This window comes from Vigna angularis, chromosome 11, assembly GCF_016808095.1.
Source record: "Vigna angularis cultivar LongXiaoDou No.4 chromosome 11, ASM1680809v1, whole genome shotgun sequence".
NCBI lineage: Eukaryota > Viridiplantae > Streptophyta > Magnoliopsida > Fabales > Fabaceae > Vigna > Vigna angularis.
Genome location: NC_068980.1, coordinates 25,311,498 through 25,338,010, shown reverse-complemented (window position 1 = coordinate 25,338,010; position 26,513 = coordinate 25,311,498). Strand labels below are relative to the sequence as shown.

Below are 26,513 nucleotides of genomic sequence, written 5' to 3'. Positions count from 1 at the left end.
TGATTACAAATAAAACCGTGTCTCCACACTCCTTAGAAAGATAAGTATTTGACCTTAAAGTTGTTTGCTCTTGACGATACTGTAACGTTTCAATAAGGGTACCTTATGTCATGACGAAAATATATTAAATTAGATTCCAGATTGACCGACTTGTGTTAACATATCCATGTCATGATTATATTCAAACAATTTTGCTGCGCTGGTGAGGTTGACCAGGTCTCTAGAGGGTCATCCTCTAAAGTCTGTGACATTTGTTGTTATTCAAAATTATGATACTACAATAAAATATCAAATTAATTTTTAAATATCACTGTTCACTAAAATGTGATTTTAGTTGAATGGTTACTTGATTTTCACGCAATAAAAATAGATCAGTTCTTTTTAAAAAAAATTGTAAAATGACTTACACATGAGAGAGATCCGTTAGTCAACTCCAAGTTGATACTAATTATTTTTCACTTTTTTTAATAAATAAATATTAGTGTCAGTATAATATCTACAATGATTTATTTTTCTTTATCGATAATAATTAATATATAACTAAAATAATGAGATATTAGGGATGTCTCAACCCATGAGAATTTGAAACTTATAATACTATATTTCTTTGTCGAGCATTTTTTTCCACAAAAGTCAACAAGGTTTGAATTTTCCAAGTTTATGTTATATCTCGCTAACATTATATAAAGATTTTATTAAAAAACTAAAAAAGAAAAAACATGAGGTTACCACCCACAATAAAATTACATCGCAAGGGCACTTTCATGCTTCAAATACTTCAGACTTCATTATGAAACATGGTACTTACAAATCACAATCTACATCTACACACGTAATAATATGTTCCTAATGTCTAAACGTGACTTTTTAGCAATTATGTAGTTAGATGTTGCCTCACAAACCTGTTTCTGATTAGATTTTTTTTGTTTCCGGGCCAACACTGCCAAGACTGAGGAACCTGTTGAATCTTCAAACGCTCACCAAACCAATTTACGAAACTACAATGTATTAGTGCGAATAATAAAAAAATTAACAAAATATTGCGTACATATTTGAAATATTGTTAGGAACTGTATTTATTTCAAAAATTACAATCAAGCAGACAATATAATAGGAAAATATTGTATCAGATTTTATACCAAATTAAGAGATCTCCTGTATTTGGAGACTAACAAAAGAAATACCAAATCTTCTGCAAATAAAAATAAGTTACACAAGGATTCCAATAATGTAAAGATATCAGCACATAAACTTTAATGAAGAATAATCCCAAATCATTGATGGGCCCTATCTAAATTGGGTAAAAAATGTCCAATTCATAGATTAATTATATGAGAAAAATCAGGCATGACACTCCTTAATTTTGGCATAATCATGATAAAAGGAAATAACTAAATATAAATAAGAACCCTACAATCCATGAAGAGGCACAATACAACACTAATCACAATCCAGTACATTTATATGCATGGTAAAATTGAAGTATATTCAAATTAACAACACCACATTTACAATGTTTAGTAGTCACCCTTAAGGGAAAAAGTCAATGCTCTTATCCTTTAAACTGCCATTCACGACGGCACATTGGGCAATGCGCTTGTGATGTTTGAGAATTAACCCATTTCAGGATACAGTGCAAATGAAACGCATGATTGCATACACCCCAAACTGCAAGAAGAAAAAAGAACAAGTATTACTCACTTCCGTTATAAAGAATAACATAACACTACAATTTGATAAGCAAATCTTGATACCGAGAAAAAGATATCATCCATACATTAATACAAACAGTTTTTCAAGGGGAGTCAAGCGGGAATTTATAGCTCAAAATATAATATTTTTATCTTACTGATGTCTTAAAAGGTTCTCAATCATGTGAAACTGCTTCGGCATAAACCAAAAAGTAACAGTAACACACACTTTAGTTGAGTAAATTTGTGAGAATCTCAATAAATAACAAACCAAATTGTCATGAATTTCACCTAATATAAGTGTGTTGGAAAGAATGTAACATACAATGTTAGAGTATATATTTTGCATAAATGTCAAGTCACCCACATGAGCAACAACTATCTTTGCAGGAGTTCAACACATTCAAACAAGAGAAGTTTGCATTTTAAATAGATTTGCATCATAATTAGGACTACAAACGATGTAATTTTAGAGATAATTAGAAAACTTAGAAAATTAACAAAATTTGGACAGAGTGATACAGTGTACTATGTGTGAAGAGAAAGAAACCAAATAAAAGGACTCTTTTTCTATAATCCTACAAACTTATAAGCAAAGCTTGGAAGCTTCATTGATTCATTTACACAATGTTGATGATTAGTTAATCAAGGCCCAGGCAGTGATATTACAACTAAAACATTTTTCTGAGACTTCCTTCAGCCCTCACAATAGGACCACTGTCTACACAAATAATAACAGAACACATACGTTAGGATTTAAGCACAAGAGGATATCCCACCCAAAAGAATAGTTCATCATGTAAGAGAGTTCACAGCTTATCCTACTCAATGTGACACTTTTAACATTGTTAACCCCCTTAATGCCTGATGTCCATAACCGTCTCACACTATTGACACTGAGCAGATGGTAACTCTTTTCTCTTTTAAGACAACTTTAATCATTTATTAGTATTGGCTTTGCAGCTTAATCTAGCTTATAATTAGCCTTTTTCCTGTAAGATAACTCTCAATAAAAGCAACAATTGCTGAGACTTAAGTACAAGAGGATATTCCAACCTAAGAATTAGTCCATTATATAGGAGAGTCTTAAGGCTTATATTCTACTCAGTGTGAGACTCTTAAATCAAATAAAATCACAAACAGTGACACAATGTGTAGTTGAGTTTAACACTATCACTAACACAGTTACCCAAAGCACAATGATTAATCCAGAAATTTAACTAGGACAAGTTGGTCCAAATATAATAACAACACAGTCTACCACATAAAAAAATTATATATAGCTTACTCAGAGGACAGTCATCCCCTGGAAGTTTACAGTCTGGACAACATCCATCAAAGGCCATTCTACAGATCCCACACGTTTCATCCTGAGCATCCCAAGTCCACGAAGCAATACCGTGCCATCTACATTTACCAAGAAAGAACAAAAAAATTAGGAAGAGCTTAACATTTATTTACAAATGACTAGAAAAAATGATAAAGGAGAGTGACAATTCAGAACAAAAATAGGGTTAAATTAAATTCTTCATGTTTAATAGAAAATTGAAGTGAAAAGGCAATGGAACTCAATTTCACACTGGCACCAACTTCTGTCCTCCTAAAAATTATTTCCACTCCCTCCTTACTTTTCATCTTCTCTAACCTTAACTATTCAAACATGGTAATCCACACATATGAGAAAGCATCATTCATGAATTATTTGACAAATAAACTAAGCAAAACAAATTCATAACAGCATGTAAGTTATGTTGAAGATAAAAGAAAGAACTTACTCTGTTTAGAAAATCAGGAGGTACCCAATCAGAGACCTTAGTCAAGAAAAACATCATTTTTATTATTTAATTTGTTTTCTGCAATGAAAATTTGAAAAGCATACTGTACCAAAACAAAGATGCAATAATCAATCAACTAATAAAGGGGAAAAATGATGCTAAACGGAATGTGAAAAGGATACGCAAGATCTTCACTTTCATCTCCGATCCCGTGCCTAACAACAACAATGGCTAATGGAGGAGCCGCGCCTGCGAGAAAGAGAAGAGATGGAATGCGAGCCAGCCCTCTCAGTTTTTCATCAATAAATCTTTCATTCTTAACTTAACATTTAGAATATATATAATTTTATAAATAAATAAACATTAACAATATATATAACATTTTCAAAATAACATAATTTTTTTTAAGTAAAATATTCTAAATAAAAATATGTATTAAGAAGTTTTGTTATATATTATTTAATTAAATAATAATTCTTATTAATAATAAAATTTACTTAAAAATAGTAAATATATTTAGTTTGAAAGATAATATTTAAATAAAAATAAAATTTTGCAATGTATGATACTTTAATGTTTCATTAAAAAAATCATATTTAATATTGAATTTTCATCAACATATGATACAAGTTGTAAGATCTGGAAATTATATTTTTTTTTTCTGCAATAGCACAGGTTGGATTTTCAATTACCCAAGTAGCATAGATAATATTTATGAGTCCAGATTTTCTAGATTTTTTGGTTTTGTCCTTCAGCATTAAAAATAATTTAAAAATATTTTTAATATATTTTAAAATTTTAAAATCAGTGGTCATGAGTATGTTACAAAGACACAACAGAGGGATAATACAGAAAAAACTCAGTAAAGAATTCAAATTCAATATTTACCTACATAGTAGAGTTTTGGCTGTAGGTTAGAATGGGGTTCCTCGACACGAATTTTGAACATGGTTGGTTGAAATTTTCACCTTAATACCAGTCCAAATTCGATTTTTGGGAATCTGAATTCTGAATTGGTTTTACAATTTTTGTTTTCGAATTTCATCAAAATAAAGGGTATGAAATTTTTTTAAAAATATATATGTTTAGTAGATTGAAGTATATTTATATTTATGGTTGGATGTTGTAAAATAAAAGATATTAAATTTAATTTTTTTAATTATTAAACAATAAGAGATGGATAAATAAATTATTTAAGAAATAGAAAATATATAAGTGTAAGGTCATTTTGTAATAACTTTTAATTGTTGTAACTTTTTAAGAAAATAATATTGAAAAATGTATAAGTAAATTGTTAAATAATTTAATTTCATATAGTAGGAATTGGCGATTTGTAGTTTTATTTAAAATCAGCAAAATTAAATTCAATGTACATGTTATTAAAATTATTGTTTAAAAATAAAGTTATTGATTCTGAATCAGCAAAATTAAAATTATTTAAAGTTTATTGACTGTGTGATGATGAACGTGATTATTGATTGTAATTAGGAGAATATATGAGATTGAATTTGTATGTACCATTAATTCTTTGTCTTTTCCGATAAAGGTTGTTATTGATTTTGATTTTGGGTGTTATTGTGATTTTGTTTGAGTATGAACAGTTTGTATGAGTTAGATAGAATATATGCATGATTTTAAATTTTAATGATTGATAATAATATGTTTTTCGGTGTGCTTAATAGGTATGATTTGTATTGTGTTATTCTACACTGTGGGTAATGTATATTTTTGTTTTGCTCACTTGTTTTTGTTGATGCATGTAAATGAGATGATAATGAGTAGTATTATATGGGAGTAAATATTGTTACAGAAAAATGGAGTGGTGTAAAACGAGGATTCACGCTAAAGACTTTTGTTGGAGATTTTAAATGTATTTAAAGAACTTTTTCATTTCCTTGAGTTGTATTTCAATTAATTTTTTTAGTTGAACTGGAGGACAAACTTATTTGTTTAAATCTTCGAATGTTAAAGTTTTTATAATAGTATCATATGTTTCCTTTTGACAAATAAGTATTTCGTATGTTTTTGGAAAGTTTTTGTAAACCGTGACATCCCCAAGTTTGGGTGTTATATTTGTTGGCATCAGAGTAATGATTTTCAAACAAAAAATATTTTCGGGCTTTTGGGGAGTGAATTCACTAACTTCTATTATGTGTCTCTGTGATTTGTTGTGATGATTTGTGTATACTTATGTGAGAAATTGGTATATGCTTTTGACTTGTGTTGATGTGCATTCTTTGGCATACGTGGTAGATCATGGCATGCTGATCTAACCCTCATGGTCAAACCCCCTCAATCGATGATTTTAATCAGGTTGTTGATAGGATGATTAATGCGATGGAGCAACAACATACCCCTTAGGAGCCGAGAACTCATTTGAGGTTGAATGACTTTTTGAGGCATGACCCATCAAGGTTCAACGAAAGGATTATGCCAGATAAAGCGGAAGCTTGGATCAGGATGATTGAGAAGATATTTCATGTGATCAGATGCATAGAGGAGGAAAAGTTGAACTACGCAACTTTCTTGTTAGAAGAAGAAGCTTAGTACTGGTGGGATGGTATGCAGTGGCTGATGGAATTTAACTGGGAGGCTATCACCTGGGACAGTTTCAAAGCTATGTTTTTAGAAAAATACTTTCCGAGTAGTGCCAAGATCGAAAGGGAGCATGAGTTTTTGGCATTGCGTCAAGACAAGATGTCGGTGCATGACTACATTGACAAGATTGAGTATCTGATTCGTTTTTATAGTCAAAGTATGGCGAAAGAGTAAAAGTGTCAAAGATTTGAACAGGGGCTGAGGTATGATCTAATGACGATGATTGTACCTCTGAAAATCAAGAAGTTTCCAGCCTTGGTCACGAAGACAAAGAAAGTAGAGATACTGAGATGAACCAAGGCCGAGTCGAAAAGACTCATAAGAACAAGTTTGTTAGAGGAAAGCCAGGGAAGAAGCCCTATCAGTGATCCCAACCGTTTGTGCCCTACTAGTGAGTGATCTAAGGTGTGAACTGGTGGTTTCTACACCAGCATCGGGTCAGATCTCGACCAATTTAGCCTGTGTTGGATGTTGATTGTAGTCGTCGGATGCAAGTTCAAAGTGAACTTGATCTCCTTGCCTCTTCAAGGCCTGGATATATAGGAATGGATTGTTGACTACCAATCACGTTCTTCTTGACTGTAGACGGCAACAATTGGTGTTTCCAGACTCAGATGGTTTAGAGTTTATCTCAACCAAGGAAGTCCTAAAGGATGTTAGTGATGAAGCCATGTGTTTTAAGGTGATGGCTTAGGAGAAGAAGAAGAGTTCTGAGGAGCAGACAATGGGTATCCCGGTGGTGGGAGATTTTGCGAATGTATTATTGTCAGGGTTGTCGTTAAGTAGAGAAGTGGAGTTCTCTATAGACTTGGTGCCAAGAGTTGGACTAGTGTTTGTAGTCCCGTACAGAATGGTTCTGGCAGAGTTAGCAAAGCTAAAGAGACAGATTGATGAACTGCTAGAAAAGAAGTTTATCAACCAAGTATGTCGGTGTTGGGAGCTTCAATTTTGTTTGTAAAGAATAATGATAATAATTCGAGGTTGTGCATAAACTAAGACATGACTTGAGAGGATCTTGCATTTTACCTTTTACAAGAGGAACTATCTTTTTAAGTAACAAAAATATTGAAAAAAATTTAATAACTATGATTATATTGTATATTATTATAACAAATTATTTTTCCATAAAATATTGTTAATTAAAAGTTTAGGGTTTAGGTCTTCATTTGGGTAAAATTACCATGATATGTATTCAATGACACTTGCCACCGTGATTTTTGGTGGTGTGTACTGAAGAGACTTCCCAACACGCAACCACCCTCATGGAATCAGCGACATGGAGTAACCCTCTCTCATTTTCCCTTTTCAATTCCCATTCACGCCATCTCACACAATACAAATTTATGGCCTTTTCAACTCTCCAAACCTTCCCAGTACCTTCCTTTTCTTTTACTTTTTCTTCTTCTTTTTCTTCTTCTTCTTCTTCCCACCTCAAACCCTCTTCTTCCTTTCCAAAACCCACCACTCTACTTCTCAACTCTCGTCCCCTTCGCTCTTTCCCTCGAGCCATGCACGTCTCGTCCATCCAAGATGCCATTGGAGGGGCAATTTCCCTCGTCCAATCGTCTCCCGCCACATGGCACTCTGCGCTTTTCAGCAATGCCATGATATTTCTTTTGGGTTCTCCGATTTTGGTCACTGGGCTGTCTCTCTCCGGCATCGTTGCCGCTTTTCTGCTCGGAACGCTTACTTGGCGCGCTTTTGGGCCCTCTGGGTTCTTTCTTGTTGCTGTCTACTTTGTTATTGTGAGTTCACTTTTCTTACTTGCTAAGCTTGTTTTGAAGGTGGTGCTTTTCTCAGTTTAAAGTTGGGGTTTGGGGAGTGGCGTGGAGTTTTATTCTGGGGTGGGGAATGTGGGCTCTTTGAGAGTGATGAATGTTGAGATAAAATTTTGGTATTAGTTGAACTGTGATGTGAAATTGGGTGGTGGTTTTTCCTTATTTTGAGAATGACAACTGTGGAGATCAAATAGTGTGGGAGATCAAGTTGTTCCTTAACTTGATTTGAAAGATATTAGTTTTGAGGGAAAAAATGGTTTTGCGTGGAATTATATTCAATTCTGAAAGTGGGTGGGGAGGTTTTTCTAGATTTAGTGTATGGCGAAAATGGTGAGCTTTTTTTAGAGAAGAGGGATTGCTTATTGATGGAGTTCTGTGCAATTTCGAGAATGGACGTGAGAATTTTCCTTTCTTTTTCTTCTGGGTTTGAGGCTGTGTTCTTTGGATTTGATTTGTTTGGGGTTTGTTAGGGTACAGCTGCTACAAAGGTCAAAATGGCGCAGAAAGTGGCTCAGGGGGTTGCTGAGAAAAGAAGAGGAAGAAGGGGTCCCGGTAGTGTTATTGGATCTAGTGCTGCTGGTTGCATTTGCGCCTTCCTTACTATTTTTGGTGTTGGGGGAGAGACATTTTCTCGGCTTTGGAGGCTCGGGTTTGTTGCCAGTTTCTGTACCAAGTTGAGCGACACTGTCTCAAGTGAGATTGGGAAGGCATATGGAAAAACAACGTGAGTAGTGAACTCTATGTGTATGTTGTTTGTGTTATTTTGTTATCAATCTCTACTTATGAAGAATTGTTATGCATTTTTATATTTTAGCTTTTATAGAACCCCAAGGTTTGAAATTGCAAACACTGTTTTGCTGCTATCTTGATATTGTGGAAAATTTTGGATGAATGCAGTTGGTGTGGCCACGATTGTGGATGCAATGTGATTACAAGAGACCCCAAAAACCATAACATTGCATTTGAACTTAAAGTTGCAATTGCAAACTGTTTTTTAAAACCTTGGAACCTTGCCCCCTTCCCCTAATATTAGTTTTGTGCCATGAACTGAGGAAACCCCTCAAAGAATCATGATTCCCTATTGATGCAGAGATCTTCTAAACTGTTCTGTAATTTCTGGTGATAAATTTTCCAACTGGAAGCTACCCTGGCGTAACCCATATGTTGTGGTGCATGGATTATGCTGACAATATCTATTGCATTGTGAATTCAATCTATAACATAATCAGATGTAATATATTTTTGTACATTTTTTTATTGCCACTACTAGTACTTTTGTTCTGAATTTATTAACCTGGTTTCTCATTAATTGTGAAATGTGAATTATGATTATCAATTCTAAACATTTTCTGGCATAATATCCAGGTACCTAGTTACGACATTTAAGGTTGTTCCAAGAGGCACAGAAGGGGCTGTTAGCGTTGAAGGAACCTTGGCAGGAATTGTAGCTTCCGTAGTTCTTGCTTTTATCAGTTTTCTCGTGGGTGAGGTACTTCAGTAATTCCTGTCTCTTAACATCTATACTAATCACAAATTCTTAAACTGAAATACTAAATAGAGAATAGGCTTCCCAAACCTAAGCAACCACCTCTATCACTTTGGGATTGACACAATTCATCTCCATCTTTAATGCGAGAGAAATAAACAACCACTTATCTCTAGATCACAAACTCTACTATAATTAACCACTTACCTCAATTTTTACTATTTGAGCAATGTAGTGTTTTCTGAGTACATACAGGGAGAGTAATTTATTATTTTTTAGAGCTTCTATTACATTAATTTTGAATTGCGCTCTTATAATTTGCTTCATGATAGCCAGAAGGCTTCTCATGTCCTCCCCTCGATGGCTTGTAAAACCTACAATATTACTGTTTTTGGCATTCAGGAAGCTGTGTTTAGGGTCTGAAATGCTAGTAAATTGATTTTGAAATAGTAAATACTATGTTATTATAAGCTTAAATATACAAACTTATGGAAATGGAATTTGGTTGAATTACGGGCAACCTTTTTAGGTTATATTGTGGTGGTGTTAGGGTTTTGTGTGAGGTAAAGTTCTAACTTTTGCAAGGCTAATAATGGTTGCATTAGGTCTTTTTAAGGTGGTAGTGCATTTCTATGCCAGTTGATTTGTGTTTGAAAGATGTTGGTGTTGCACTCATTTGTTGAAAGAACATCTTAGAGGGATTTAATAGCATGATATTGATTTTGTTTTTAAATTATTTTAAAGTGAGTGGTAGGTTTAGTATGAACAGATCAGCTTTCTAATCATTGAACACAAAAGTATAAATCTTAGATAGTAGTGCTTAGCAGGTCCTGTCAAATTCTGAAATTGCTATAGCAGGAAAAGGGACGACTGCTATTTTATTTCTTACAATACAAAGTAAATAGGATATACTGCATATATAATACTCAAAAAAGGAAAGATCCACCAAATTTACAAAGCCAAGTCCTAAACATGAATTAATGCGATCCTTCCTAACTAAAATGATACCTAATAGTAGTATGAAATGCAACATATCAACAAAGAGTTAAGATACTTTTCCTGAAATTTAGCCGTGCATCCTTCTAATGAATAATTTTTCTCTCATTTGTTGTTTCATAACTTTGAACTAGTTAAATGGGATTCATTTGACATATAACATAAAACATAGTTTTACTGTTAGATCTGAAACAGGGGCATCAACAACACTTAATTGTTGTAGACATGCCTATGAAATTGGGAAATTCGATATTGAGAAAGGGAATGGAAAATAAAATAAACCACATCAATAATTTTACAATTTGCTGTTTGGGTTTTTGTGAGGGATAGAATATAAATTATAGGAGCAGAACTATGTGAATGCCTTCTTATGTTTTTTAATTGGAACTTTATCATAGGAGTAAAATGGGAAATTTAGTGCAAATTAAGCGACTAAACATCATTGGCTCAACAAGTTCAGGGAACATAGCTTGACTCCCATTTAAATCACCTCTACTGCAAAGTTAGTATAGAAGAATCTTTTACGTATGTAGTTATTCTTTTATGGCCAATTGTTGATGACTTTATGAATTGAAATTCTTTTTGTGACTTGCTTCAGTGTTTTTATTGTTAAACAGGTTGGTTCACATGAAGCAATTATATGTGTACTAGCTGCTCAGATTGCTAATCTTGGCGAGAGTGTAATTGGTGCTGCACTTCAAGAGAAGGAAGGATTTAAATGGGTAGGTTAACAAAAGCACTAATATTTTATTTTCAGATCCATGTCAAAAGTCCGTCTTGCCCATTAAATTTGCGTACATGTGTTCTAGTTTCTTCTGAGTTATGGAATTCTTGAATACCAATTTGCTAATAAGATTAAATGTTGGTCCAAATTCAAACAGAATGCTTGAGCTTGCGCGCTCAAAGCTGGATTTCATTTTTTACATTCACCAGCTTAACTTTTGTATATCTGGTAGCAGTATGAAGATGTACTTTTTCACTAGTTATTTATGATTACTTTTCTATTTTTTGCAGCTCAACAATGACGCAGTCAATGTCATCAATATATTAATGGGCAGCATCATAGCCGTCTTCATGCAGCAAGCACTCCAGATCTGGTGTTCTTAAAGTTGATGAGTTTTTGAGAAGCTCAATCACATTAACATGGACAGAAGACTGTCCTTCTGATCAGTGGTCATACTCAGATGACTTTGGTTATTACAAAGCTGAATAGCAGTGGCAATTGAAACAGAAAACTCAATTAAGCTGTTGTCAGGATTCCAGTCAAGTCTAATGTACGAGAAGCTGTGGTTCTTTCAAAATGTAGGTGTGAACTTCCTTTTCTTGATCCAGCTTACTATCAAGAAATTTAACCGTTTTCTCTGGAATGTAGGTGTGAACTCAATTATGTTTGGAGGCCTTTCATCTCCAAAATAGGTTTCATAAGTTTTAGTACAAAATTCAATTACGTGAAAGTTGTATATTCTTTTATTATATTAAACTAGTTTTGGAAAAAGTAATCGTTTCTGACTAGCAAATCAAACACCGTTACTTTACACTTTTCATAAAATTATATAAGATGACTGAGGCGTGGAATTAATATTTTTGGTTTAGATTTGATCCTCTAATTATTTTTCATTTTAAAATTTTCAATTTAGTCCTTTGTTCTATTTTAGCAGTTTTTAGTCTCTAAATATCAATTTATGAGAGTATTTTGTTGTTTTTGAAACCATTTACTTGACTAAAAAAGACTGACTTGAAGCTATAAAAGGAGATAAAAGAAAAAAAGTAAAAAAGGACTAAATAACATTAGAAGACTAAGATACAAGTAATTTATAAGTTTCTATTGTATAGGATGAACACTCCCCCAATTTTGCTATTTAGTGAATTAAATAAACATACTAAAAGGATTATTCATCCAATGTTATCCAACCAATCACAATAGGGCGACTAAATGGCAGCAAACCAGAAGATAAGCCAAGTTAATAATGTCCAATCATATTGTAAACTTAGAATTTCAGCCAATTCACTTCCCCAGCTAAAGCCAGTCAAGCACCTCTTCACGATCTTATAAATATAATTGAAGCAGATATAATAGACAAAATAATTTACAAGACCAATATCAAATTAGCTTGAGAACATGTAATCCCATTATTTCATCAATTAACTAATGTTTAAAACAATTACAAAGCAACTTACAAGCAGCCAATTAAATACTGCAAGATATATAAATTCTCTCATTTGAATTTATGCTAATTACGAATGTCAAAATTTGAACCATAACCTATTGTTAAGTCTTAATCCACTTTCAAAGCCCTCTCTCAAAAGAGGTAAAGTAAGGGAGAGAGGTTAAAGTAAGGGTTAAAATGGTTTGACATACTATAAGATTTTAATTAGTTCTTAAAAACAACACTTTCAGTCTAAGTTAAAGGTTGAACCAAGTCTTCTTGCTTTGAAGGTTGATCTAAGTTCATTTGAATTGAAGTTTGAATCGAGTCAGTTTGAATTAAATGTTAAACCGAGTCAACTCAAACAAAAGTTATTGTCAAGTCGAAGCCGAGAAGAAGGTCGAGTCAAATAGGTTAGGACGAAGGTCGAGACAAATTAAGTTGAGTTAAAGCTCAAGACGGTCCATCACAAACCAAAAATCGAGATAAGCCAGCCTACGCAAAGGTAGAGACCTGCATATATGGTGAAAGGTCAAGAAAGATCGGCCTGGGCTGAGGGTCAAGATGTGTAGGACTGAGTTTGAAGGTCAATACAAGTTGTGTTGAGACTAAAGGTCGAAAGAAGCTTAACCTAGGTCCAAGGATCAAGATGGACTAGTCTGGGTCAAAGTTTGAGATGTGTCAACCAAGGTCTAATGTTGAGACAAGCTGTGTAACACCCTAATTTTTAAAGTGTCTAAATTTATAATTACATGAATAACACTATTTAGTACTTTTAAAAAAATGTCACAACTTTATTACACGTTGTAGAAAAAAAAACAATGTCTCACATTCAAAATTTATGGACAAAATGGTAAAATAAACTATGAAATTAAACTTTAAGACTTTTGCTTATTATTTTCCAGGTTTGTCCAACTCTCGTTCCTTGTGGTTATGCATCTTCACCTGAGTCACCTAGTTCTCTCATGTAATATTAAAATACATTACACCGTCATTGCAATAAATAAAAGAAAAACACAAACAAAAAATGAAAGGGTAAAACATAAAAAAAATCAAAACATTTTCTTTTTTGTAAAAAAAAAAACTTTTCCAATAGTCCTTTTCTTTAATAAACCAATAAAACAAATACATAAATGGTTTAATCAGTTTAGAGGTCCCTATTTCTGCATATTCGTATCAATTAGGTCCTCATATTTTGAGAGTTCTTAATTGGGTCCCTATTTTGGTAAAATTGAGTCAACAATTCCCTTGCCATTAATTGTTGTGGACGACATTAGCTTTCTTGCCTGGTGGCATGCTGAGGTATCCTTTAATAACCACGTGGCACAGAATAAGGGTATTATGTGGATTTAAATGATTTTAAAGGAATGAAAAACAATTTGGATTTATTTAATCCCTGGATCTGAAGCTCACAATCCCTAATTCAAAAGGGTGTTCGACCTTGTAGTTCTGCGAAGCGGGTAGGTGTGGTGGTGTTCGAGCTTGTGCTTGTGCTTGTTCTTCTTCGACGAGAATGTCCAAGGAGCACTCTTGTTGTTCATCGACATGCAGATCGATGAAGGAAAACCCTATTTCTTCACCGATTTGCCATTATGGACAAATATCTATGGTGAGAACTGCGAAAACTATGAAGAATCGAGGCAAGTAATTTTGGGGATGCTTCAAGTATAAGGTATGTTAGATTGAACATAATTAATTAGTGGTACTATTTCTGAGAACACCTCATTGTGGTTGAATGTTGTCTTTACGGAATGGTGGTGAAGACGCTGGCTGCAACTTCTTCAAATGGTGCACTAATGTTGGGTTTGACGAAAGGGGTAGCTACGTGAAGAGAGAAGGAAACAAAGAAACTTTGGTGAATAGTGAAGAAATGGAAAGTACTAGAAAATGATAGTGAATTTACAGAAATTAGTTTTCATTGTTCAAAAGTAGATGAAGGTGTTGACGTTGTTTGTTTCTGTTTTATGTGTAATAGAGATAATTTTAGTTTCAATGTTGATGAGAATGGGATGATTTGTTGTAAATTTGTTGTAGGTTTGTTCTTTTTTAATGAAAAGAAGAGTCGTTTCTTAAGTGAAAAATTCAGCATTATATGTTCTGGTTATGGAATCTGATATCTATTAAGTGTGAATGGACCGAACGGTTTCTTAAGTGTTGAACCATTCGGCCCCCTCACCTCCTTCCTTTAATCGTTCGGCCTCCTTTACCCTATTCCCTTAACCGTTCAGTCCCTTCACCCCTATTCCCTTAACCGTTCGACCCCTTCACCCGTATTCCCTTAACCGTTCGGCTCCTTACCAACGTGACAAAAGTTAGGAAGGAAAGATGTCATCACACGTGGCCAGGCGTTAGCCATCTTAGCTTCTTTTTAACGTTGTTGGTTTTGGAGGACGAAAAATTAAGGTTTCCTTAAGGAGAAAGACAAAAATGTACCTTAGTTTGAAAGAGGGACTAAAATCAAATTTGCTTGATAGTTTAGGAACTAAAAACATATTTAACTCTAGATTATATAATCAGATAAACTTTTTAGTTAGAAAAAAAGTAAAAATTTCAGACTATGATATTAAAATGCTAAAATAGACTTAAGATGATAGGTAAGCTAAAAGTAAACCAGAAATGATTTGTAATTCCGTGTAACTCATCACTTTTTGCTTCTAAAACTCGTGCATCAGCACTTTTGCACGTTTCTCTTGTGCCAGATCTCCTATTGCACATGGTTAGGTGAACCATTTTCCAAGAAAACAGTGAATTACAAAAAAAGGAGAAAAAAATAGCATTATTTCCATAACAAAATTTATTAAAAAAATGGTTTAATCATTTAGAACATCCCTATTTCTGTAGGGTTTTCTCAATTAGGTCCTCGTATTGTAAAATCTCTTAATTAGGTCCCTCAATGTGAAAAATTGGATTAATTTAGGGCTTGCCGTTAATTTGGGTGGATGGCGTTAAAAAATGTTGTGCGTGGCAAGGTGACATTACTAAGTTTTACTAACGTGGCACACATTGGTCAGTGAGCTGGCTTTCTTTTATTTACATATTTAAAAAACTTGAATGAAAATCAAAACACAACGTTTTCATTTCATTGCGTTCTGTTCGTCTTACAGAGGAGGCAATGTTTTCCTTTCTCTCCTCTACTCTAGTTCGTCCTGCAAGGAGAAGAGGGTTTCTGCGTTTCGTGCTGGGACAAATGGCGGTGACGATGACAGCATAGAGAGAGCGCGACTCGACAGCATCTTCGTATTCTCCGGGTAGATCGTGAGGGCGCGTTGTTCGTTCCTTTCTTTCTCCTTTCCCCGTCCTGGGTTCTGTTTGGGGTTTTCTCATAAGGAAGGAGAGACGAGTTTCAAGGGGCTCAAGCACGACGTTTCGCGACGCGAGGATCTCGCCCTCCAGCGTCTTCGCGACGAAGGGAGAACGTGTTTGGGCTCGCGATCCAGGGGTTGCTTTTGTTTCTTTTTTTGTAGATTGGAACGCAAATTAGAGTTCTTCTTTTGCAACATTGGGGTTAGGGTTTCTGAAATTGTGAATTTGGGGTTTTGGATCCTGCGATTTAGGGTTTTGTCTGTTCTATGATTTTGGGGGTTTCAAATTTGAATATGAGTTTGAGTTATGGGAATTTCTTGTGTTCTTGATGTTTCGTTTTGGGTTCTTCCTTTCTGCATTATTTTATTTTTTTGCGTTGAGGGTCCTTTCTCGTTGTTCTGGGTTCCCGTGGTGGTTGAGGATGGTTGTTATGGGTTCCCGCGGTGGTTGATGATGGCTGTGTGAGTGGCGCTGATGGGTGCGGCCATGCCACGGGTGTTGCATTTTTTTTTGCAGTGTTGCGTTTTGATTTCATTAAGTTTTTTAAATATGTAAATAAAAGAAAGCCAAATCACTAACCAATGTATGCCACGTCAGTAAAACTTAGTAATATCACCCTGCCAAGCACAACATTTTTTAACGCCGTCCACCCAAATTAATGGCAAGCCGTAAATTGATCCAATTTTTCACATTTAGGGACCTAATTGAGAGATTTTACAATACGAGGACCTAATTGAGAAAGTCCTACAGAAATAGGGATGTTCTAAATGATTAAACCTAAAAAAGTAGAAGTACAACCCATAAAATTTCTCATAGAAAAATATCAAATAAGTTCATCTTTTTTATATGATTCGATTTTGTTTTTATTTTAAAAATTTTAATGCAATCAGAGCTGTGTTTTCTAGTTTATAATATTTTTTTATAAAAAAAAGGTTTAATCATTTCAGAGGTCCCTATTTCTGTAGATTCGTATCAATTGGGTCATTATATTTTGAAAGTTCTCAATTGGGTCCCTATTTTGGTAAAATTGAGTCAATAATGCTATTGCCGTTAATTATTGTGGACGCTGTTAACTTTCTTGCCTGGTGGCATGCTGAGGTATGCTTTAATAACCATGTGGCATAGTGAGGTCTCATTACGTGGATTTATTTTAAGTAGGAATGGAAAACAATTTAGACGTGGTCGGTACGGTAGTCGACCACTCGGTCTGGTGGTCGGTATGAGTAATTGAGTTAAAGGTCGATCGGTATGTTTGATATGAGAGGAGGAATAAAAGAATTGAGTTAAAGGCCGAGTGGTATCAATATAGAAATACCGAATAGTAGCTGAAGAGGATGAGGAAGTTTAAGCCGAACGTAATGAATATAGCAATCAAAGTAAGTCCCTGACAAAAATAAGTTGAACGCTACATAGGCAAGTATTCATTAACACAATGGTCAAATTGATCCTTTTACATTTGGCATTCCAATATCAAACATTTGGAATTCATACATTCCGAAAGCAAAGATAACATTCCATAAACATTAATAATGTGGTAAAATTGTTCAGATGAGTAAAAGGGTACAAAAATATGTGCTGAAATTGTCACAGAAACATCATAATTGTTGACAACACTGAGATAAACATTAAAATTGCCCTCCTATGCTTGAGGCTCATTTGATGATGGCATGATTGGTTCATTTGGTGGGTTACTTTGTTGTGTTTGGTCAGGGTTGACAACACGTTCTTGGGTTGATTTCTGGCAAGAGGTTCTTTTGTAACCCAGTTCCCTACAAATGTCACATCTTTTATGTACATCAGCCTTCCTCATTCTTGTATCGTCCCTAATCAACTCTCATTCGTGCAACCTTCTTTTCTTCTTTGGTCTCCATGACAATGTTCTCTTTTTTGGAGGGAAGACATCATCATATGTGGTAATCTTCCATATGTTGTTACCATTTATTGGATACACAATTGAAGAGTATATTTGTTCATATGTTGTCTTCCTAAAACAACAAGGTATGAAGTCCTCTGCATCTAAATTCAGAAACTTCATACCAGTCAACGCATGGCAACATGCAATGCCTGTGATAGCCCATTTCCTGCATGTACATTCAGATTTGTCTATATCAACTACAAACTTGTCCCCAGCTTGAGACACATGACGAACTTCAAACAACTTCTGTGCTGACCAGCTGTAAAAACACAAATATTATTCAGAAACTTCACATTTCAACACATATGATAAATATTAATAAATTAAGCATAGCTAGGAATCCAATATTTAGTTAATTGGGACTCCTTATTAAGTCTAGTCTTGATTTTAGGACAAATAACCCCAGACAATAATTCACTTTTTGTTCTGTTTGTGGCCCATCTCTTCATCAAGTAAAGCCGGATCTCCTCCAACATGCTTATGATTGGCTTAGACCTTGTATGCACCATAACCCTATTGAATGCCTCTCACATGTTGTTTACCAATGTATCACACTTAGATGTGGTGGTGAACCTTGATCGTGACCAGTATCTACATTGTAACAGGTTATGAAATATTAGTATCAAAGTATGCCATTATTATAAGTATGAATAATTTCACACAACATTTATTGAAAAACAAACCTGGGAGGAATTTTTATGAGGTATTTAAAAGCATCATTATTGACCTGTTTTAATTTTCTCATTTCGGTTTCCCATGTTTGTGATGGGTTGTTGTAGTTGCCTTCCACATCAATCGCTTTAGCTGCTTTCTAGGGAATTTCTTTCTGAAATTTGCATAAAAGTGTCTAACAAAAAATCGTTGATCAACTCTAGGAACCACTTCTTGAATAGCTTGCATTAGGTCCTGTTATTTGAAATTGTCAGTGTTGTTAGAGGTCTTATTTCAAGAACAATGTAAATAAACATAATTGGGAAAAATTCCATGTCAATTACCTTTTGTTGATCTGATATGAATGTAAATGATGCACATATTGCCTCCCCATCGAGGTCTTTAACCAGAAGTTCCAAAAATCATCTCTACGTGTCCTTGTTCTCTACTTCCACAACGACATATGCAACAAGAAGCATTTGGTCGTTTGCGTCTCTTCCAACAGTAGTTAACAATTCACCACCATATTTTCCTTTCAAAAATGCACCATCCAGGCCTATAATTGGCCTATAGGACACAAAGTTGTCCCTGCAGGCCTTTAGACAAACATAAAACCTCCTGAAAATAGGTCCATCCTTATTCTCTTCAACTTTCACCTTCACTGTGGATCCAGGATTACAAGTTAAGTGCTCATTCGCATAATCATAGATCCTTTTATATTGCTCTTTAAAAGACCCGTCAACATGGTCTGAAGCAATGTCTTTTTCCCTATAAGCCATGGATCTAGATACACCTACATTCCATTTTCTATTTATCTTCTCACGAATTTCCACTCCCTTCACTTTGGGATTTTCTCTAACAGTTTTCTCCAAACTCTTACTCAGCCATTTTGAATTACGTAATTTGACTTTATGCTCTCCACTACAACTGTGGTTGTCAACAATAGTCCTTAATTGCCACATATGTATTGCATCCATATAAGCACAGTATGCCATCCAGGGGCATTTTCCTTTACCACCCATACATTTGACCTTAATTCTCTTCTTATCATTTTTAACATATCTTATATTTCTACCATTTTCTACTGCATACGTTTTTATGCCATCCAAAAAATCTTGCTTGTTAGCAAAATAAGTGCCCAAATCTCACTTGTAACCCACCATTGTTTTAGGCATACAAAATGTTACAAACTTGCCATAACTCTCTTCTTCATCATCTTGTCCATCACTTTCTCCTTCACTAACTAATTCTTCGGATTCCCATTCATCATCGGACAAACCTCTATCATCATCAATATTCATGTCATCACCAACATCACTATCGGACATCTGAGTCCATGATGGTCCATCATCTTACACATAAACTTCGACATCACCGAAGCAATTTCCAACTCCATGTCCTACCTCTTGTTGTATATCACAATCAACCAGGTCTTTCATACAGTCATCATTAACATGCAGATTGCAACCAACATTGGCATCCTCACCACTAAAACTCCAACTACGAACATAAGCATCATCTCCTTCACACTGACCCACATCAAACTATGCTTCAATTTCACCTTCAACGACATCATCACCCTCATATCTTTCTTCTGAAACAAGAACTTCACCTCTCTCAACTTCCTCGTCATTCACCTCACCCATTATTTCAGTCTGTTGTTCACACTCACCATGACCTTGCTGTTCACATTGACCATCACCTTCCTCTTCACATTCACCATCACCTTACTCTTCACACTCACCATCACCTATACCTACAGCCTCACCACTATCATGCATCACAGGTTCAACTTCTACTTCACCTATATTATGAGGAACATTTTCTAATAAGTGTATGACCTCAGGTTTAGAGACTGTGTGAACAACAAATAGATGAACCTCACCATTTAGCCTAGCTAAGTTAATCATGTGCATGGCTCCTCTATCATCACACAAAGGCTCTAACCTATTATCTAACACAGAACCCCCTACAGAATACCACAAGTCCTTAAACCCATCATATCCAAGTCCTTTTACTACACTGACTAAAGGGAAGTAGCTCCACGTGTCTGGGTCAAAAGACATAGTTGTACTTTCCCCCTCATACTTAAGTGGTCCATCATTTATGAACTACCCTCCATGGTGGAAAACAACTTCAAATTGATCCTTCATGTACAACAGTATAACAATATATATCCTATAAAATAATAATAGGGCCAATGACAACAAAAATTAAACAAAATTAGAACCACAACAACGAAACATGGGGGACCACATTGTAACAACAATTTAAAGCACAACATCAGAAACACACTACGACAACAGTTCAAACATGGGGGACCACATTACAATTAACAAGAGAACACGAATGACCATGCATCATTGTCCAAAAACCATAAAAGGACAAAATATTCAAACAATTCAACAATTACTAACCTCAACACGTGTTTCACCTCCAACGACCTTCGCGAAACTCTTCCACATGATTGACCGCCAATAATTAGCCGTTTCGATCAAAAAACCACCGATAGATGACGATAATTTCGTACAACGAAGCTTTATCTATAGCTAATTTCTCACTAAGTTCCCCAATTGCCAAGCACAAGGACGAACCCATGAACCCTATTTTGCCTAATTTCGCACAAACTCAATATTTGACCCAAATATAGGAAAGTTAACCCTAATAGCTTTTTATTTCATTTCCACAAATCATTTTTAAATTCTATCATTTTTAAATTTTGCTTTTATTAAAATCATTTAAATCCACGTAATACCCTTATTCTGTGTTACGTGGTTATTAAAGGATACCTCAGCATGCTACCAGACAAGAAAGCTAACGCCATCCACAGCAATTAACGGCAAGGACATTATTGACTCAAATTTATCAAAATAGGAACCCAATTGAGAACATTCAAAATATGAGGACCCAATTAATACGAATCTGCAGAAATAGGGACCTCTTAAGTGATTAAACCTAAATAAATAAATAAAATCTTTTCACATAAATGTACACCCAATGCCTTTAATGAGAAGTCTTCCTAGCCATAAGTGATTGTCCTCATACAGTAGCCTCCCCGACTAAAAATATATTGTATCACCCTCACCTCACATGAGAGTCTCTCTGACCAAAAGTGGAAGACATTGCTCTCACACAATAGCCTCCCTGACTAATGGAACAAATCATCCTTCTGAGTAATCTTTCTAACTAATAGAACAAATAATTCTTCTGAGTAATCTTTCCAACTAATGGAACAAATAACTCTTCCAAGTAGCTCCTTGACTAATGAAGCAAATAACTCTTCCAAGCTACCTCTCTGCTATGGTAAAACACATTCACAAACACAATTTTTCAAAATATATATCTTCGTAAAGCCCATCTTTTTAATCCATTTATTCCAAATACTTATATAACATACCAAAATTTCATTCTATAATCACATTTTTAAGAACAAGTCAAAATATCCAACAAAATAATCAAAACAATCCCTCACTTAATAATAACAACGAATAAACTTTCAAATTTGATAAACTACTTTTAATTTTCTTGAATTTAGTTTATCTAAAATAATATATATAAAAAAAAATGTGTCACAACCCATTTTTTCTTATACCGCTGTCACAGTTTCAACAAATCCCTTTCTATCCCAAAACTTAATCAAACATTGCACCCCGCGAATTTATACACACATATATATATATATATATATATATATATATATATATATATTAATACTATGTATGTTTTTAAATAGGTTTTTTGTATATAACTTAATTTCTAATATCTATATATAATATTAGTATGTAACAGATCTATTACATACATGTCTGTATGTAATAATCCATAAATAAATGACTATTTTTTCAAAATATTTAAAAAATATTTATGTAATTAAAAAATTATTTTTAACATATTTTTATATCTCAAACTAAATAAATCTAATTATAACAAATCTTACATAAAATATCCTATTAAAGTATAAAAACAAATTAAAAATATATTATTAGAGGTCAAATAAGGGATAAATATATACTTATTTTATCTTTGAATGGTGGACCAGTACAAATGTTGGATTAAATTTTACCTTCTAGTAGAACATATTTAATATGTATTTTTCAGATGATATAAATCTATATTTCATTTGTTGAATCTTTAATGTGTATATATATATATATATATATATATATATATATATATATATATATATATATATATATATATATATATATATATATATATATTGGTGTTTTAATGGAATTAGATTGCTTTTTGTTTGTTAATTACTATATTTCCTTGTATATTTTTTAAAATTAAAAATTTATTTCAATAATTTACTATTATAAGTGTTATTTTATTCTGTGATTTGAATGATTATATTTTGTATATAAGCAAATATGGTACAGAAGCTTTACAAGGAATGAAGTTTATTTGTTGATATTTTAAATAATTCTATTTATATTCATATATTTTATATATTTTAAATTTGAAAGATTATATATCTAAAAGTGTAACATCCCAAAATACAGTAATTACCATAATTCAGAATTAATTACAATTAACAGTAAACATTTCAGTCTTTACACTAAAATTAAAGTTCAAAAGCCATAACGCTAAAGCTACAGGAATTCAATACAATACAATCAGAATAATAGAAGCTGGGACGAACGGTTTTACAAAAAGAAATAAACGAACGTCCAATTCAAAAACGACAACAAAAACTAAAAAGAACGGACGTCCTACTGCTCCGCTTTCACTTCAACTTCGACTAAGCTCTCTTCCTCGATCACTTCCTCCAAAGTGGCCTCGCCTTCTGCTCACATCCACACGGATGATCATTGCAAGACAGGACGAACGTACATATACAATGGACAACACAAGGAAAACGAAAGGGTAAGCTTATATAATTTAATTCATACCTCAACATATACATTTAGCATTTCAATTCACACACAACATGTAACTTAACATATAACAACATAGAACTATATATATATATATATATATATATATATACTAGACAGACCGTCCGGACTGTATGAATCTGTGTAGCTACAGGCGTCCTTACACCCGGGTGATGTAGTAACTGTAATAATCACATCAGCTGCCACCCGAGGTTAGTCCGTTCTTACGTCGCCCATGTTAACTTATGGACTAAGGACCTCCTGCCATTCCCACACATGAACTACTCTCCTCTACGTGAAGATGAGTATCACGGAATATCAGGATGGACCAAGCCAGCATTAGCATGCCCACAGTCATACTTTACCAATCCAATATTCAACATATATGAGACGTTCTTCCCTGGAACGCTCGTCCAAAATCCAATATCATAATATCACTCCATATAGTGTTCACACTTTAAGTTATCATAATTCATCATCATTTACATCTTTAGATTTAAGAGCATAAAATGACGAACGTTCAGTCCTCTTGAAGAATTAGGACGAACGTCTAGATGAAGGTACGGAATAAACAGGGAAGTATACAACGAACGTTACTATCGGATTCGGCCAGTTAAATGAACTGACTCGTTTGGACGTACCGTGGTACTTAAAGAAAATTTCATTATGAAGACCTTAGACCAGATCCAATGTAAAAAGAAGAGTCAAGAATATTTAGAATTATCTTTGTAGTAATTCGCATACAGAAGACCGATGCCAATAATTGAACGAACGTGAGAGAAGATGAATATTATAGTCCTTTGAACGAACGCTATTTATCGATGTGGGTATCCAATAATACGAACGAGCACCACTTATGACGAACGCTAGGTAGATGACCGAGCACTAATTATGACGAACGCTTAGTACAAGACCGAGCGCTACATAGAACGAACACTTGGTATAGGACCGAGCGCTATTTAGGACGAACGCTTGGTGTAAGACCGAGCGCTATTTGGGACGAACGCTTGGTATAAGACCGAGCGTTACAAATTTTTAAAATTTAAAGGTATTCATACACAGCTAAGCTGAACCGAACGCTCAGACATAGCATTTCAGGGGAGGACGCTCGTTCTCAATCAGAATTCTTTCCGAATGAAAGAATTCCATTTTAAGTCATTTTACTAGGAAACCGAACAGTATAAGACCGTTCGATGACGAGCGTAATTTATCATAGGGAGTAATTTACATTCAGATTTTTCATCCATCTTAATTCGATATTTCTCATACAGTTCATACTTTAAAATTTCATATCTTTCATTAATTCACATACTTTATAGAATTCATCATATTAACAAATCAAACTATACAACAATCATACATCTTTCACTCCATACGTATCAAAATCAACATGCAGTTAAACCAACAAAAATCATATTCATCACAACAGCGATCGTTCATAACAATTCAATCAGCATACAGCTCATGCATCCAGTTCATCTCATGCTTTCATACAACATACAAGTATAAATTAAATTAATAAGCTTCCCTTACCCGGATTCGTAAACAGCTTGTCCTAGACGCAAGATTTGGCTTCGCCCAACAAATGTTTCTCTACCCTCAATATCACTAAACTCTTCCAAAACGAATCTAGCCACAGGAAACGAAACGCTTAGACTACACACTTACATGCAGCCAAAACCTAGTTTTTCAGAAAACCTAAGAATGAACTACTGAAGGAGAACTTACCAGTTTCAGCTTTTGAAACGGTTCGGTCCAACTTGTAGCTCACGGTTCCGCGAACGTCCCTATGGTTTCTGAAAGTTGATCGGAGGAGATGGTGGTGAGTTTCAGTAGAGAGAAGGTGAAGGTTTCTAGAGAGAAGGTGGAGAAAATGAAGAGTTGAGTTCTGAGGAAGAAGAAGAGTGCGTGCAGGTGAGTGGGAGAGATTTCCAAAAACTCAGTTTTTGTTCAATCCACTTTCGTTTGGACGAACGTCTCCTCCGTCGACACCTGCACACCCACTTCTGATTTTGGAAGCTTCTCTCGTGACACGTGGCGCTCGTGCATGCAGTGCAAAGTGCGTTTTTAATGACTCTGAACCATTGACGTGGTGTGCATTGATTATGATTTGACATATATTTGTAATGTTAATTATCTAGGGCCTCACATTCCCCCTAACTACAAAAATTTTCGTCCTCGAAAATTAGTACTTACCCGGAAATAAGTGAGGATACAAGTCCCTCATAGCATCCTCTACTTCCCAAGTTGAATCGCCAGTCTTCTCGTCCCACACCATTTTAACTAGACGAACGTCTTTTCCTTTGTATAGCTTGGTGCGGCGATCTTCTACACGCACTGGTTGCAGTTCCAGCGTTCGGTCTTGGCGCAATTGAACGTCTTCCAACTCCAAGATATGCGAAGGATTGGCTATGTACTTCCGGAGTTGGGAAACGTGGAAGACTGGATGAAGATTCGACAGTTGAGGCGGCAATGCAAGCTCGTACGCTACTGGTCCAATTTTCCTCAAGATTTGATACGGTCCAATGAATTTGGGGGACAGCTTCTTTGGACGAACAGCTCTGCCTACTCCAGTGATCGGATTGAGTCTTAAAAAGACATGGTCTCCTGCAGCGAACTCCAAAGGCCTTCTTCTTCTATCCGCATAGGACTTCTGCCTGCTAAGGGACGTCTTCAATCTCTCTTGGATTAGCTTTACTTTCTCGGTCGTTTGCTGGATAAGCTCAGGTCCAGTTAACACGTTCTCTCCTTCTTGGAACCAGCAAAGTGGCGTTCGGCATTTCCTCCCATAGAGAGCTTCAAACGGCGCCATACCAATGCTAGACTGATAGTTATTGTTGTACGTGAACTCCACTAGCGGCAGGACTTCATCCCAAGCGCCTAAGTGATCTAGGACGCACGTCCTCAGTAAATCTTCAAGCGTCTGGATGGTTCTTTCTGACTGGCCGTCCGTTTGAGGATGATAAGCCGAACTCATCTGCAGCTTACTTCCCAACTCACTTTGCATTGATTGCCAAAATCGAGATGTGAATCTCGTGTCTCGGTCAGAAATAATACTTGAAGGGACTCCATGCAAACAAACGATCTCTCTGACGTACAACTTAGCTAAATTGGTCATCGACATCTTCAGATTGACTGCCAGAAAGTGGGCGCTCTTCGTCAGCCTATCCACGATCACCCAAATCGAGTCGTGATTCCTGACCGTGCGTGGTAGATGAGTCACGAAATCCATGGATATGCTATCCCACTTCCATTCGGGAATTTCCAGCTGTTGAAGTAACCTGCCTGGTCTC

At 34.9% G+C, this 26,513-nt stretch overlaps 2 protein-coding genes across 2 annotated transcripts; one reads left to right on the top strand and one right to left on the bottom strand.

Annotated features, from left to right (window-relative positions):
- Positions 1 to 1,441: 1,441 nt before the first annotated feature.
- On the bottom strand, positions 1,442 to 5,876 carry LOC108332590 (anaphase-promoting complex subunit 11). The gene is made up of 3 exons (XM_052870242.1): positions 5,821 to 5,876; positions 2,980 to 3,098; positions 1,442 to 1,668 (listed from the first exon to the last, which is right to left on the bottom strand). The coding sequence occupies exons 1-3, from the start codon at positions 5,874 to 5,876 to the stop codon at positions 1,553 to 1,555; spliced, it is 291 nt and encodes a 96-aa protein (XP_052726202.1). The 3' UTR covers positions 1,442 to 1,552.
- Positions 5,877 to 7,268: 1,392 nt separating this feature from the next.
- Positions 7,269 to 11,823, top strand: LOC108332591 (protein VTE6, chloroplastic). Its single transcript, XM_017567912.2, has 5 exons — positions 7,269 to 7,809; positions 8,313 to 8,566; positions 9,208 to 9,331; positions 10,942 to 11,046; positions 11,339 to 11,823. Exons 1-5 carry the CDS (start codon positions 7,327 to 7,329, stop codon positions 11,429 to 11,431), a joined length of 1,059 nt encoding a protein of 352 aa, XP_017423401.2. The 5' UTR covers positions 7,269 to 7,326; the 3' UTR covers positions 11,432 to 11,823.
- The last annotated feature ends 14,690 nt before the right edge of the window (positions 11,824 to 26,513 follow it).